The sequence below is a fragment of the Coptis chinensis genome, chromosome 7, assembly GCF_015680905.1.
Source record: "Coptis chinensis isolate HL-2020 chromosome 7, ASM1568090v1, whole genome shotgun sequence".
NCBI classification, from domain to species: domain Eukaryota; kingdom Viridiplantae; phylum Streptophyta; class Magnoliopsida; order Ranunculales; family Ranunculaceae; genus Coptis; species Coptis chinensis.
This window is the reverse complement of record NC_141462.1, coordinates 84,768,852-84,784,257: the sequence shown is the minus strand read 5'-3', so window position 1 is coordinate 84,784,257 and position 15,406 is coordinate 84,768,852. Positions and strand designations below refer to the sequence as shown.

General features: G+C 37.9%; 1 protein-coding gene and 1 long non-coding RNA gene across 2 annotated transcripts; both read left to right on the top strand.

The window, feature by feature from the left end:
* Positions 1-238: 238 nt before the first annotated feature.
* On the top strand, positions 239-13,995 carry LOC147489520 (uncharacterized). The gene is made up of 4 exons (XR_015202256.1): positions 239-608; positions 703-783; positions 1,202-1,276; positions 13,806-13,995. It is a non-coding gene; the product is annotated as an uncharacterized LOC147489520 (long non-coding RNA).
* LOC147489521 (CBL-interacting serine/threonine-protein kinase 6-like) lies at positions 5,249-12,719 on the top strand. The gene is made up of 6 exons (XM_086571039.1): positions 5,249-5,252; positions 7,374-7,459; positions 7,547-7,606; positions 7,753-8,178; positions 11,741-11,910; positions 12,529-12,719. The coding sequence occupies exons 1-5, from the start codon at positions 5,249-5,251 to the stop codon at positions 11,747-11,749; spliced, it is 585 nt and encodes a 194-aa protein (XP_086427165.1). The 3' UTR covers positions 11,750-11,910; positions 12,529-12,719.
* Positions 13,996-15,406: the final 1,411 nt, after the last annotated feature.

The window sequence follows — 15,406 nt, the reverse complement described above, 5'->3', positions numbered from 1 at the left end:
CGTCTTGAAAATTTGCACGAGTTAACAGCTTACACGCATGATTGGGTCATCATTATAGCATGCGGTGAGATAGAATATAGAAGATTAAATTTAGCGGGATGAGCCGGAAAAATAATTACGACGCTAAGTCAAAATTCGTTAGTGGTTAGGAGTCTAAGTATGACGTTAGGCCTAATTTAGTCATGGTGGGCTTGGGCCTTAATGAAACATAACAAAAAAAAAAAAAAAAAAAAAAACCAAAATCGCACCTAACTTCATCTTTTTCCCCAATTTCGCATCCTCCTAAACCCTAGGAGAGAGAAATCCCAAATCGCCCAAATCCAATCGATTCCACCCAAAATTCAAACACCCAATCCTTAGTAGCACTCAAATCAAGTGTGAAGCTTCGAAAATTTTTGGATTTGCGTCGGGTTTCGCGAAAGGTTAGTGAATTTCGTCGTACCACCGCTGCCGGGTGAGTTTAATCTGCTTCAAACAACTAGTTTAAGCTCGATGTCGATAGCTTGTGATGGATTGATGGAAATATTGAACGGGAGTGTGGTATTTCGGTAGTAGCAGTTGGAGAAGCTAGTGAATTTCGAGCGTACCACGCGAAATCGCAGAGAAAGGTGAGTGCGATTTCGTCTCTATTAGTTAATTAGCTTTAAAATTCGATGGAGTTGAATGTATTGATTGTAACTGATTGTATTGGGGGTGGTGAAGGTCGGCAGTAGCAGTTTGGAAGAGCTGGAGTGGAGTGGAATAGAGGTGGAGCTGAAAACTAAGGAGAGATCGGCTGACTCGGTAAGAATTTTAAATATTCAATCTATTTTAGAGCATTGATGCTAGTTCACACTTGTTTAAGATCACGTTGAGTATCGAATGAGTGAGAAAGAACACCCACTTAGTAGTATTGGATTAAATGTGAATTGAAGAGTGGAATTTGTTGTAGTTAGAGTTGGGAAAAATCATGATAGTTAGGGGGATTGATAGATATGATTGGCATTGACGTGCGGTTCTACAGTGGCTGTAAACGACTACAGAGCCCTGTCAGAGTAACAGTGCCAGAAATGGCCTGTAGCTCTGTTAACGGTAGTTAGATGAAAAATTATCCGAAACCCAATTCTTAACGTTGAGAATTTCTTCTCGGCTTACGCTAGATAATGATTTCTCGTTGTTCGATCAATTCTAACAACCGACGTATATGTATATATTGTTATAGGAATGAATTCGAGTTGATTCGGTTAAGCGAGCTTGATTCGGTTAAGTGGGATTGAGGAGAAGGGAGCTTGCTAAGGTAGGAATCTACATACCAGTATATAGCCTGCTTATTTTCATGCATGATTTGAATTGTTTAACTAGGAAATAGATAGTTGTGTATCAACCATGCATGTATATATGATATTCATGTTTTGCATTGTATTTCCTCGCTATAAACTATATATATAGATAGCTTTCGCGTGAAATGGGTTTTCTGTAAAATCGGGGTAGCGAGGGATTGTTTTCTTTGTTAAAAGTGAAAAACTGGTTTTGGGGAAAAGTTCAAGCGTCTCTTGTCTCGATAAGGGAGGCGAGAGATGGATTTTGTAATCGCGGGAAAGGATTTCCGGTTGTTTTTAACTAGGTGGGAGGTTCGGATTGTTCGGGATGGTTGTGTTATTTACGATGATTCGCTGTTTGGGAATCATCGGTTGTTATTTACTATGACTGGCCCGTTTGGGAGTCATAGGTTATTCTACTCGATTTCGGGAAATCCAGGAACTCACACCTATATAATCAACAGTTTTAAAAGAAAAACTAGATATGTAACTAGAGTATTTGAAAACAATCGGTAATACGAGTATATATATATATAGATATAACTATGTTTATCACGAGGGGATTTAGAAAAGGAACTGTGAATTCCTATAAAGAAGGAACTGTTGTCGCATTTCAGGAGGCGGCGGTTATTTCTCTAGGATTCCAACGTGGTGTACACCTTTCGAGGTGGTGGGCCACCTTTAAAGGGATGCATCACTGGATGTAGTCCGGGAATTCTTTTTCTACTTTTCTAGATAACCATGCTTTTACGTGTCACGCTGTATGGTGATTAGCTTGTGTGTGGTTACATGTTACCTCGATGAGGTTTAGACACGAGGAGTCACTACACCATAATAGGATATTTGCAACACGCACCTTTTTTGCTTTGCAACGGTTTTTTACCGTTAGAAAATTGCCAACGCTATATAAGCGTTGGTAATGTTGTTAAGTGTTACTTTAATTCGGATGAATTTCTGGAATTAATTTCTAACGCTTAAAAATCGTTTGAGAAGTGTTACAAATACAAAATTTGAAAATTTCGCGAAATAGCGAAACCAAAAATATCGCGCTCTATTATTTCGGTCTAAATATAAAACATAACCTTAACTTTATTCTCTCTCCTCTCTCTCTCACCGCCGCTATATTCTTAGGTCTCCTCCCTCTCTCTCACTTCCGGTACCCTCTTCTCTCTCTCACTCACTTGAGTTAATACTATTTAAATTTTGCCTGGATTGATGCTGCTCCAAATTTTCTTGCTTCAAAGGTACGATTTTTATTTTTGCCAATGTGTTGGAGCAAGCATTTATAAGTTATACAATGCACTAATTGGTACGTAATTATAATTCATGAAAAACTTGTCCCTTCAAGTGCTCTGTTAGAAAAAATTAAGCTCCCACTGCACTAATTTTGATTGTTTACCTGTTATAATCATTTACTTACGTAGGGACCTTAATTCTATTAATCTCAATATACAAATGTATTTGTCATGTAATGTTTTACGTTAAACCTGTTAAGAAATTTTTTATGACCATACCAAACTTTCAAGCTCAAAAAAGTGCTATCTTGAACTTCATCTGCATATAATGTTGGCGATGATATTATTATTTGTGCAGTGGAATCCGTGCATGACAAGTATGGGGTGTCCATTTATCTTTTTGCTAGAAAAATACTTTTTTTTTGTTTTCTTGAAGAGAAAACCTTATATACTTGCTAACAGTAAAATTGGAGATAAGGATATAACGTCATCAAGATATTTTCTTGTATTGAGGGTTATTGCAAAGATCTTGGAGAGAGGTAGAGAGCTACTGATGATGTATCACACAAGCTGCCTTTCAGAACATTAAACATTTAAGTGAGCGGAAAACACATGAAGAGTCTTAGTTTGTTGGAGATTCTGATTAAGAACTTTTCCTTGGGAAAGTAGATCAATTCCCCATCACATTCCTCCTCAACAAAGTGAGATGTAAAATTAGGTACAATCAAATGGTTTCCACGGAGGAGAATAGGTCACACATGTGGTTGTAATCCGGTTGTAGACATTCTTATTCAATTTTCTTCAGACCAAATTAAATATATCTCACCTTACATTGGGTTGATAATGAATTGGTACTAGTCGGACTGCTTGATTTTATTTACTTTTAATATGCTCTGCTGCAGACCAGATTAAATATATCTCACCTTACATTGGGTTGATAGTGGATTGGTACTAGTCACTTAGTCAGACTGCTTGATGTTATTTACCTTTAATATGCTCTGCTGCAGAAAATGATACTAAAACTTTTTGGCATATGATTAGTGTTAGTGTTTTAGAATAGGAAACTAATCTGATACCTTTCTTCACTCTATGTCCTATCTTTTACCTTTTAATGAAGTTGTGCATGCTTAAGTGTTAACGAATCATGTTGTTTTTCTGAAGCTAGTTTCTACACGCCAGACTCCATTGTCTCTTTTGCAGCAGTTGTGCTCGTGAGGTGGTTAATTTTGCTGCTCATTGTGTTTGCCGAGTTCATAAAAGGACGAGAGAAAATGCCAATTTTGAGTTTGATTGGTTTGGATATGTGAATCCTCTCACAAAGCTTGGATGGCTCCGATTGGATTAGTGCGCCATATGCATCCGGGGTTGGATTCATCACCACCACGGTTGCCATGCGATTCTTGTAGGTTTTAGATCCCTGTTATTATCATATTCTTCAGTGGTCTGATTTCCTTGGCCTGCATATTTAATTAGATTACCATTATTATTTTTACTTATTATTATTATTATTATTGGGTCAATCGCCATAGCGGCAGTATCTTGCCCATGAATATTGGGTAGGCTATCTTTTGTTATAAGAAAAGAAAGCATGCCCCGCATTTTTATTATATGTTTTAACTTTTAAGGTCACGTGTATATGATTCGTTGAAGGAGACACTCATGGAGCCCGTATGGAGATTAGTCGAGACCAAGGTTAAGTTGTAACTATTGTGAAGACTGTTTCCTCACCAAGCAGGTCTTCCTCAAAAAAATGTTAACCTTATTTTTAGCGCATAAGATGTGAATTTAAGTTATAAATAAAATAATAGTTACTATTTTTCGATCTCTTGACATGTCTAGAAGACTAGAACCATCAAAAACTCAAAACAAACTCATTTTTCTTTGGCTATTGATTTTCTCATCGATGATGTCATTTTCACTAAATGGATCTTTCTCTTCCTTGGGTTTGAATTGACTCATTGAGTTGTTATTCACATCATTACAAAAAAAGAGTTATTATTTACGTGCATGTGGGAGTGAAAAATGCTCTTTTTGGCTCAATGGGGTTTGCTGTTGCAGTTGAAGTGGCTTACTGAAATGATTGAGAACATATGTGGATGAGTAAGACTCCTTGTCTATGTTGACTTATTCATTCTTATTAAGCTTGAAATACAAAGGGTATGCAAATGAAGATGGCTTTATAAATCAGGAAGGCCAATTTGGTTGTTAAGTGTTTTAGAAAGGGACCGGCGTATCATTTGTCGAATGAAAGAGTTAAAAGCATACTATATTACTATCTTTTGGCTTTTGCTTCAAGTTTTATTTAGTGTGGACGTAGGTAACAGTTTCCATTTGCCTTGTTATATCTCAAGTAGTTTGAGCCTATCGGAATCTTGAAATGAAGTTATTGATGACCTAATTATTATGTGGTTTTTTTTTATTAAATTACGTGATCTCTTTGTCTTATTGGTATCATTGTCTCACTTTCTTATTATTTCTTGCTTTCCTTTCACAAAGAATGGTTGTATGTACGGTTGTTTCTTTTTCTCAAAATTTATAGCATCTGACATAAAAAGCCGGACTTGTTGAAAGCGATTATGTTTATGTTTCAAAGCAGGAGTTGTTGCGTCATTTTTGTTTTTTGCAGTTAAGAGTTGCATTTTAACTTCAATAGTCATTTCCAAGAATTTCTATCTTCTTGAGCAGGGTTTTCTTGGGAACACAAAGAACAAACCGATGGGTATGTAATTCCTCATGGCGACTGGTTCGAAATTGTTTCATGTCCACACTACTTGGCCAAGATTGTAAGACACTCTCTTTCTCTCTCCAAACACCTATTAAAGTTTTACTTACAGACTTGGAAAGTACAAGTTATGAAATTATTCCCTAACATGTACTTTGAGAGTAACAGTGTTCGTTTTATTTGTGCTACTGTTAAATTAAAAGTTTATGGACAAGTGTTGTGGATGCTAGGGTTTAAGTAGGTTGCAGCAGTAAGGTGCATGATGAAACCAAAAGACTTTGCGCCAATAAGTAGAAGATCCATGTTGGGCTAGAATACATCACATAAGGCAACTTTAATTTTGGACTGACGAGGTGAGAGCTTCTATTGTGACATCTCAAACTTCTTTCAAACTGGAAACACATGAGAAACTGCTCCATTCTGTGGGTTCCCCTGAAAAATGGATATTGTTTGTTTGTCCAAATCAATCACCGTTGTACACAGTGTGTAGAGTGTTGGACCTTAAATTTTTTTGGCATGTAGAAGAGTTTGTAAGAAGCTTACTCTTAAGTGCTTATGTGGAGAAAGGGTCTTTAGAAAATGATAATCTATGATTAGAGTTAGATTAGAAAGTTAATTTGTTTCATAAATGCACCCATATCTAGTGGGAAACATTTTACCAGCCATTGTGAGAGTAAAATGTTACCTTCCATGTAGATGGGATATTGCTTGTCGTTTGTATCTCCAAGCAGTGAAAGAAAATTGGCTTCAGATTTTTTTTTTAGGTAGTGGGCTGCTCTTCTTTGCATGTTCATAGAGTTCTTGTCTTGTGTCTTTTCAGGGAAACAATACTGCGTGGTTAAAATAAAAATTCAATTCTATGTTTGTCCATGATTAATTTTTTCATTATACATGAAAAATATTGCTTACCCGCTGCACTTGAAGGTGGAGATACATGTTTGCATGGTAGTAAGGCCGGATCCTTACTACTAGAGATTGAACTAACTTTCTTGTAGAGTCCATTCATTTCGATGGAGGGTTTATATTAAGTAGAGATGTTGATTGTCTAATTACACCAATTTGAAGAAACTTCTAGTTGTTGGTGCCGTTTATAATTGGGTTCTTAGACTCATTAAGCACACGTTAACGTATCAATATTTGAACTGATTTCTATACAAATTGTAGAGCGACATATCCTACAAGAGTGACAACAATATACTTTTATGTTTAAGTGTATATTTGTCTTAAAGATTAAAATTTGAATGCGATGTCTTTGCATTGTTATAGAAAACCAAGTGAAAAGCACATGCGGAATGCCCATTCATCATGTGCAAACCATAAAACTCCATTTTTCCCCACCCGGACATACATATAGCTATAGTGATACTCTTTATTTTGAATTATCTTTCTGCGGTTTACGGTTAAAAGGGGATTGCAGGTGGAAGGGAGAGAGAGGGAAAGGATGTCAAATACCAAAACACACATTGGTGTTACAGTGCAAAGGCCCTATCCGACTTTTTGTGGTCGGGACACGAATGCCCATATTGCAGTGGAGGATTTGTGCAAGAACTCAATGAGGTCGAGGGTAATGGAAGCTTTTCGGCTTTGATGAGGCAGCCGGATGGTAGGGAGAAGCCGTGACCATGATGTAAGAGGGAGATCGGTGTGGCTCCCGAGCCTAGACCCGGGATTGAACTCACGGTCCTTGGTTGATCTTGGCCGGTCGATTCTCGTCCATATGTCCGAAAATGGTGGAATTGAAGTCCTTTCAATGGCGCCCAACCGGTTGGGTTGTGGCGAGCTAATGTCGATGATTACTTTCTTCGCCCGGGATTGGATGAACTTATTGACAGCTCACGAGGAACGAATCGAAAGAGGACCACCCCTACAGCTCAATCCTCAATTGAAGCAATGCCCACGGTAAGGATCTCGCAGAGGCATCTCCCCAACGATTCACACCGCCTGTTTGTAAAGAAAAATTTGAGCGGAACCGGCACGCCCGGATGCCATGTAACCATATGTATCGCTGAATGTATTGTTCCATGGTTGGTTCAAAGACAACTCCTGCCCACGTATGCCGTCTTGAACTGCCACCACAGGGGAAGCACTAGTGCTCCGAAAGTAATCGAGTTCTAGCAGAGAGCACTAGGACTAGCAAGGTGCAAGTAGTAACACCGGTGCAAGAGTCTCCGGTTGCCTTTCTGGATTCACTTCTTCTCGGAGAGGTAAAGGGGCTTGATAAAATTTGCACTATTAAGATTCAAGATAAACTTTTAACTATAATCCAGCTAACATGTAGTACTTGATTGCAGTGGGAAGATCGTGTGCAGAGAGGGCTCTTCCGCTACGATGTCACTGCTTGTGCGACTAAGGTTTGATAATATTCCTTCCCGTTTTTGTTTTTGTCGTAGATCCTTCATGGGCATTTTTTGTCGGGATGAGAAATGACCTCGGGGTGTCGAGAGATAAAAATGTGGACCATGCCATTGTTCTAAAACTGCTTTGCATTACGTGCGAGGTGATTCCTGGGGAATATGGTTTCATTGCCCAGTTGAACGAAGGTCGTCACCTTAAGAAGAGGCCTACTGAGTTTCAGGTTGATAAGGTCCTCCAACCGTTTGACAAGAACAAGTTCAATTTTACCAAGGTTGGTCAAGAGGAGCAAATAAAAAGAGAGATTTCTGTAATGAAAATGGTGAAGCACCCAAACATAGTTGAGCTTCATGAAGTCATGGCAAGTAAATCAAATATTTATTTTGCCATGGAGTATGTTAGAGGTGGAGAGTTATTTTCAAAAGTTGCTAAAGGGAGACTGAAAGAAGATGTTACTATAACTTATTTCCAACAGCTGATATCAGCCATTGATTTTTGTCACAGTCGTGGGATTTATCATCGAGATTTGAAGCCAGAGAATATTCTTCTTGATGAGTTTGGAAATCTTAAGGTAACTGATTTTGGTCGAAGTGCTTTTACGTTACGAATGATGACAAGTGTATACTCTTTCCTCAGTTGCTTTTGGGTTGGTGTTAAGTGAAAACGGTCACAGTAAGGATATTTAGAGTATGAAAAAGGTAACTATAATGATTATGAAGTCAACATGGCATTTGCATAAGTTTGACCCACAAGAGGCTTTAGAAGCTTCTCTAGGTATTCTAGTCACTCGTATACGTTACACATCAAAGAGGTGAATTTTGTAAAATTTCATCTTTCCGTTGTAAGGTGTCAATCTTTTGCATGAGTTTGATTGTTCGATCATGTGTTCAATTTCATGTTACTTTTCCACAGTTGAAATACCTCTATGGAATTTACTTGAAATTTGTTTAGCATAATTTTAGGTTGTGCAGAGTTATTTAGAATTTCTTTTTAGTTGCGTAATATGTGGAAAATGCCAATTTAAGAAATGCTTCAAGACTATGATGTTGCCGTGTAAGTAATTTCAGGAATGTGTCTAATGCTACTGTTTGTTTCTGGCTTGCCGTTGTATAAATGTAACATGGGGACTGAGGAAATATTATAAACATTCGAGTAGGTTTAATTTACTAATATTATAAAAGTAATATTATGCGTTTATATTTACAGTAGGGGTGGAAAAATATGTCGCGTGTGTATGTGGGGAATTTGAATCCAAGGGTTTCTTGAACAAGAGCTTGAAGATGAATTCAAGACTTTTGGTGTCTTAAAAGGTAATAACACAAAATTTTCTTATAGTTGACTATAAAGAATATGCGGTTTGAAAACCGACTTTGGTGCACCCTTTTTGTTTATCTAATGATTATGAAACATTGTTTGTAGGATGAGATGGCTTTGTTTTTTTAATAAGAAGGAAAATCAATGAAAATAAAATACATAAAGTACTAGTTACAATAAATGCTTGTGTTTGCAAGCACAGCACTTTAAGCAGCCCCTATGTTGTCAAAGGGGAGGTCAAGGTAGAAATTGTAGTGTAAAATCTCGTGGCCTCATTGTCCCTTTAACACGGCCACACATCTTTTCAAATAATCTGCCACTATTCCAGTTGGAGTAGAAAAGGAAAAGTTGCAATGGAAAAAAATATTATTTTTAAACACTATATGTCAAGACTTGCACTTTGTTTGCAACTTATGCACATTATGGTATTCTGCTAAGAAGTTTCAGTTTAATATTGTTGGTACTTTTTTCTCGCCTCTGTGTGCCCTTGATTACTTTCTTCCACCGAAATATATAGCAAACATCGTACCCAATATGGTCACATTATTTTATCATTTGTATGATACAATATAGTATGATATGATGAGGACACGTAACTATGCCATTTTTTTATTGATTACTATTTAAGTATTTATTATATATTTATATTAGACCTCCTCTTGTGTAAGATTTGTTTATACCCAATAAACTGAGGACACGTAATCTATAGTACGGTCGTTTTCATCTTGTTTGTAGTAGCGTGGCATATTCGATGGAAAGCTGAAAGCAGAGGAATTGAGGGCTTGATAGGCTCCGCCTAGTGGCATAGGCTCGCCGGTTGCTAGGTATAGTTATAGTCGGGCTAGCTCCCTTCTAAAGGTGCTTGCTGCAGTTTCCTTTAAACCTACTCGGTCTCATTCTCAGAGAGTCGGTTCGGTAAGGCTAGCTCATTACTCTATTCCCTCCCTTCGATCCCTCGAAGCAAGATCGCCATTCAAGCCCTACGATCGTAGACCTACGATTGTGATATACATCCCCGATAGGCAGTTTAAGTTCCTTATTTAGCTTCCTCTTATGGCTCTCAACCAAGGTTTGTTCAAGGTTAGAAGAGATAGGACAGCAAAAGAATAGATTAGATCGAGCTATCTCTTTGTCCCGTCGCTATGGTAGCTAGTCGAATGTAGGATAGAATCTCTTTCTTGCTTTGTAGATGTATCTTGACTTCCTTACTTTTCTTGTTAGTGGTATAAGGACTCCCGGCTTTCTTCTTTGTAGTTGGATGTAGCTATGGTAGGTAGGTTCGGGATCAATTCATCGACTTCCTTCTCTTGAGATTAAGATAAGTGGGTTCAAGCTTGATTTCCGGTTTGATAAAGGGATAAATAACCGCTCAACCCAGGAAGGTGGCAAATTCCCAATCACGGATTTCATTACATTCAAAGCATTCTAACTTCGACCCGGTCTGCCGAGACTTTCTCCAATTGAAACCCTTAACTTACCAAACATCAAACGGGAACATCACGCCAGAAGTTGCCGCTTGACGGCCGGAGTTAGCCTAGTTGCTCCTACTTGAGCTTTGTTTTGACTACACGGAATTCAAGCCCCGGCTTGATCGACCCACCCTTCAAACTCGAACAGATGACAAGCACACTCACGGTCGTCTCTATAAAGGCTGCTCCAACTCGACACTTATTCGAGTCTACTTTCTCGATTGGTACATTCCGATTATCCTTCCTTTGCGAAGAAATCCCCTTTCATGTTCCTTCCGTACCATTCTTTCCCTACACTACTGGGTTTACAGGTGCAGCTTAGCTTCCTTAATTCCCGAAGTTCGGGTAGGGCTGGCCAAGTGAAATAGATCGAATCGCAGAAAGAAAGTAGTAATCACGAATGTTGAAAGAAAGTGGTCAAACCACATTTCCTCGCGGATCGCGGAAAACCGGCCTCAAAAGGTTGAAATCTATAACCGACCTTCTTATCCGTCGATTGTGAAATCTCGCTTATTATTCGACCCGGTATAAAACGTAAGTGTGCTCCTTCCATTTATCGATAGGGGGCGGAACATGCTTCTTGTGTGGTTCGAACTAGCCTTTTGTAGTCCCCTTGCTTGTTGAGTGTAGTTACGCCCATCTTATATAGGTGCAATTTGATGAAACAAGGTTTTCACTCAACAAGAAAACGGATGCGCTTAACGCTTATCACGGCTTTCAAGCGGTAGCTCGATAGTTGCTTTTATGGTCGATTCCGGCCCTTTCCTTTGCTCCTTTCTTCTATTGATTGATAGCGAGGAATCCCACCAAGCCCCAAGCAAGGAAAGTTTAAGATTGATATAGTTCCCGTGCTCTTTCTTGCTACTTGCCTGTAGGGTCCGGCCGAGAGTGAGCTTCCCGATAGTCTCTTCCTTCCTAGAAATAGAACTATAACTATAAAACCCATCCCGCCTCCTCCTTACTCGAGATATCCGGAGATAGCTCCGTCAACTAATAACTTATAATAGAGAGCGAGCCCTTACATTCGAACTTGCTTCTTGGTATGGTACAGGAGGAGGGGCGAAGAATTCAAGTTCTAGTTCCGCTTATGCCTAATCTTTAGTACCGCTTTGAGATTAAATCTTTAGAACCATGTGCCTAAGAGGGCGAGGACCTTTCTAGCCTAAATTCTTCCCCTGGAGCAACTCTTACTTTAGGTTATGAGATGTTGCTAGATTACCCAACCTCAGTTTATTCTTTTGCTCATAGATGTATGTCGAGGCACTGAATATATACTATGGAGCATCTTATTTGTAGATTGGAAGTGTTTTACTATTTTCTTGTACTAATCTCTATTCATTGTTTTCCCAGTTCTTTTAGACCTTACCAGTTGGAGGTCTCAACGTTCCACTTTAGGCTAGATATATTGATAAAGCCCGGGGCTAGATGTGATGGAGAACTGTTCTTTCTGACTACAAAACAATATAAGCATGGAGTTACTCACTTTCTCATAACTTGATCTCGTTCTTTTTGCTTCCAAGGTATTGCTTGGTTTTTTCTCAATTGTTTTATTTTTTTTTATCTTGCCTTTTCTCATTTAGTTATTTCCAAAAATATAAACTCAATAGTGGTGAAGTATTTCATATGTACTAGGAATATTTAAGTTTACAATCAAGTCAAGGTTACGGACATTTTTATTGAAAACTTCATATTTTATTTTCATTTCTATTATCCGAAAGTGTGTCGACTTCTCTCAGTATTGCACTAGTCGTTTATATTGGTCCGATCTAATTACCGGGATACCATGTTGTATTTACGGCAAGCCCCCTCACGAGATAATACAAAGATATTCATCATTTGCATCAACACTAATTATTTCTTCAAATACTAATCACCGTTGGTTATTTGGTGATATTCAATGGTTAAGTCTTTTTTTTGGCTAGATATGACTTATGAGAAGTTATGTTTGAAGGTAAAAAGTGGTATGTTCTAAATATACAATGAGTCGTTGATATAGGAATCTATTTGCTTTTGTGTCCTTCTCTCTTGATTTGTTTATAAAGTGGCTTGAGAACTAGGGTGTTTTTGATTGCATGAATTTAATTAGTATGATTGTTTTTCTGAGTTCATTATTTGTTTTGTGATTTTTTTGGAATTAGATGGGCTTTGTGGAGCGGCACTAGGATTTATATTGAGTGAAGTCATTGTCACTAATGCTTGTTATTGCATTTTGAAGATTTGGAATTCTTGGAAAATCGTATAGAAATTTGTAACTCTTAGTAAATCTGAATTTGTAACCCTCAAAACTCTTTTGAAGTTATATATATGATTCAATGAATATTATATGTTTTTTCAGGCGTTTGCTTGTGTTTATTTTACTTGTCAAATGGTATGAAAAAGCATTGGTATTTTTCTTTGTTTCTATATGAAACCAGGAGGTGCAGGTTTAGGGCAAGAAAAAAATAAAAATAATTTTTTTTACAATATCAACACATTAGTAACGGTTTTAAACCGTTGCAAAGCAAAAAATAAATATTAAAGCATCATCAGTAATCGTTACAAATCAAACTATGCAACGCTTTTTAACCGTTAGTAATAGTCACTCTGCAACGGTTAATAACCGTTGGAAAATTTCTTTTGCAACGCTTTTTAACCGTTAGTAATAGTCACTCTGCAACGGTTAATAACCGTTGGAAAATTTCTTTTGCAATGCTTTTTTACCGTTAGTAATTGGCACTCTGCAACGGTTAATAACCGTTGTAAAATTTCATTTGCAACGCTTTTTAACCGTTGCAAATATTTCCAACACTTTACCGACGCCCTATTTGCAACGCTTAAAAAGCGTTGCGAAAATTATTCGCAACGGTTTTTTGCCGTTGCAAATAGCCTGTTTTGGTGTAGTGAGTGAGAGTTTAGTCCACTCCTGGATGTGTGTCGGGGATCCCGAAAGCGATCTGCGATCGTTGAAGCGGTTGACCATCGTAAGTTAGGTGGCGGCCCGTATGGGGGTTAAGTGGTCACAGGCCCACCGAGCCCTAAAAGCTTTGGGGATTTTTTGTGTAATTTAACACAACAACGGCATTTCGACTCCCACCCGGTAAAATCGGAAAACAACGGTGCATGGTTCACCTTTGGAAAATCTTGAACCGAGATTGCTGTGGATCGGATCATGAGTACCAGTTGTACCCCCACCATTCTAATAGGATGCAGCGGCCACAATAGTTGTATGATGATTGTGAAAAACTCTATTTTGTATATCAATGAAGCATATCGAGATGATTTCTGCTAGTTAGTGATGTATATATACATAGTCACAATATTTGAATACTATTATAGAAACCCTGCATGTTTTAAATGTTTTCTATAAGTAGACTGTTTATTGGTTATGTATGTTTCTACTGGGCATAGTTGTTGCTCATCCTACCTAACATTTCAGACGAGCCAGTTGCGGAGGAGGCTTTTCCTAACCCTAGCGATGAGGGTTATGGGGATTTGGGAGGATTCCCTTATGCTTGACGAGGACGGAGTCAAGTTCCTATTTTGGGTGGTATAGAGATAGTTTAGCCATTTTGGTTGTATATATAGAGAGCTCCGCTCCTTTTAATGTATTTATTTGATGTATTTGAGTAGCAGTTAGACTTAAACAGTGGGTGGATGTATATAATGTTGTTTAGAAGGTTGGGTTACATATATATGTTTGTTGGAAGGAGTTAGTTTAGGATTTCTAGGTTTATGACAGGTTATGACAGGTTTATGACAGGTTTTAGGGTTTACGAATGTCGATCAAACAAAGGAAACTCTGCCAAAATTTCGGTAGAAATCGGGATAGGTGTCGGCCTCGAGATTCATTCCACGTCCTCGGGATGTGTGTTGGGTCTCGGGGCGTGACAATTCATTTCCATCTTCGTCCGCGAGGGTTTGACAGAGGAGACGGGGGATTGTGTCTAATGGAGGCTTGAACACTCGAGAGAGACGAGGAAAAGTGTAAAACTGTTTTATTTAGGGTAAGGGTTATTTTGACATAGACCCCCAATTGGAGTGCTCATTTGATATAGATCTCCAATTGTTTAGACTTTTGTTTTGGACCCCCAATGTAACAGGTGACTGGGCTACCTGGTCAGTCTTTTACTTCATGACCAAAATACCCCTATGATGTTTTAATATCGAAAATGCCACCAACCATGATTGTAGTTTTATCACTACGTGGTTACATCTGAACCAATCATCAATTACTGTAGAAGTAAAGCAATCTACGGTGGAGAGACAACATGCACTTCACGTCAAATCAAATATGTTTTTTTTTTCTTTTCTTTTTTTCTCTCTCAACTCAGTTCATTTGGAGGGAAGAATGTGTAGAGTGTTTTCTCTCATCCACAGTAAAGGAGGGGACTTTATGCTCTATTAACTCCAATCGAAGTGGTTTTTTATTTATTTTATTTTTTTTCTGGATTTGTTGTAGTAGAAAGAAAAATGGCGATTAACTTTAATCAAGCATTTTTAAAGTACCAAAAGGTAAAACTTTTATTGATTTTGTTGTATATTACGTTCGTTTATGAAGAAAGTAAGTCGTTTTTTGTTTTTTGTTCAAAAAACTTGTTTTGGTGGCCTAAGGTTTTTTATTTTATTTTATTTTTTATTTTTTATTATTATTATTTTTTTTGTATACAGATAATGGCTTCTTATGAAAAAAGAGATTTTGTGACACATTATGGGGGTCGGTTTGAAAGGGCTACACTAAGTGATGGAACTGCGGGATTTTCAGTTGATAAGTATGTTAATGGCAAAACCACTAAACTACTTAACGTTGATGGTGACTGTGTTTGTTTTCTCGATTTTGTTAGTTATGTAGCTACCTCGGTGTCATGCCCTTTTGATGCATTTTTAAAGATAGTTTATCTGTTGGGTGGGGTTACAATAACTTGTTCAAGTGACGAAGATGTCATGTTGATGTGGAAAGATCTTGTGGTTGATCCGTATAGATTTTCACACATATTTGTTGGTTGGGATGATGTGGAGATTATACCAATCCCTTGTGCT

Bases quoted from the DNA above. Each gene is read 5' to 3' on its own strand.
- LOC147489521 (XM_086571039.1), top strand. The intron at 7,460-7,546 runs GTAAAGGGGCTT...ACTTGATTGCAG, and splicing joins ATTCACTTCTTCTCGGAGAG to TGGGAAGATCGTGTGCAGAG. The intron at 7,607-7,752 runs GTTTGATAATAT...ATTACGTGCGAG, and splicing joins TCACTGCTTGTGCGACTAAG to GTGATTCCTGGGGAATATGG.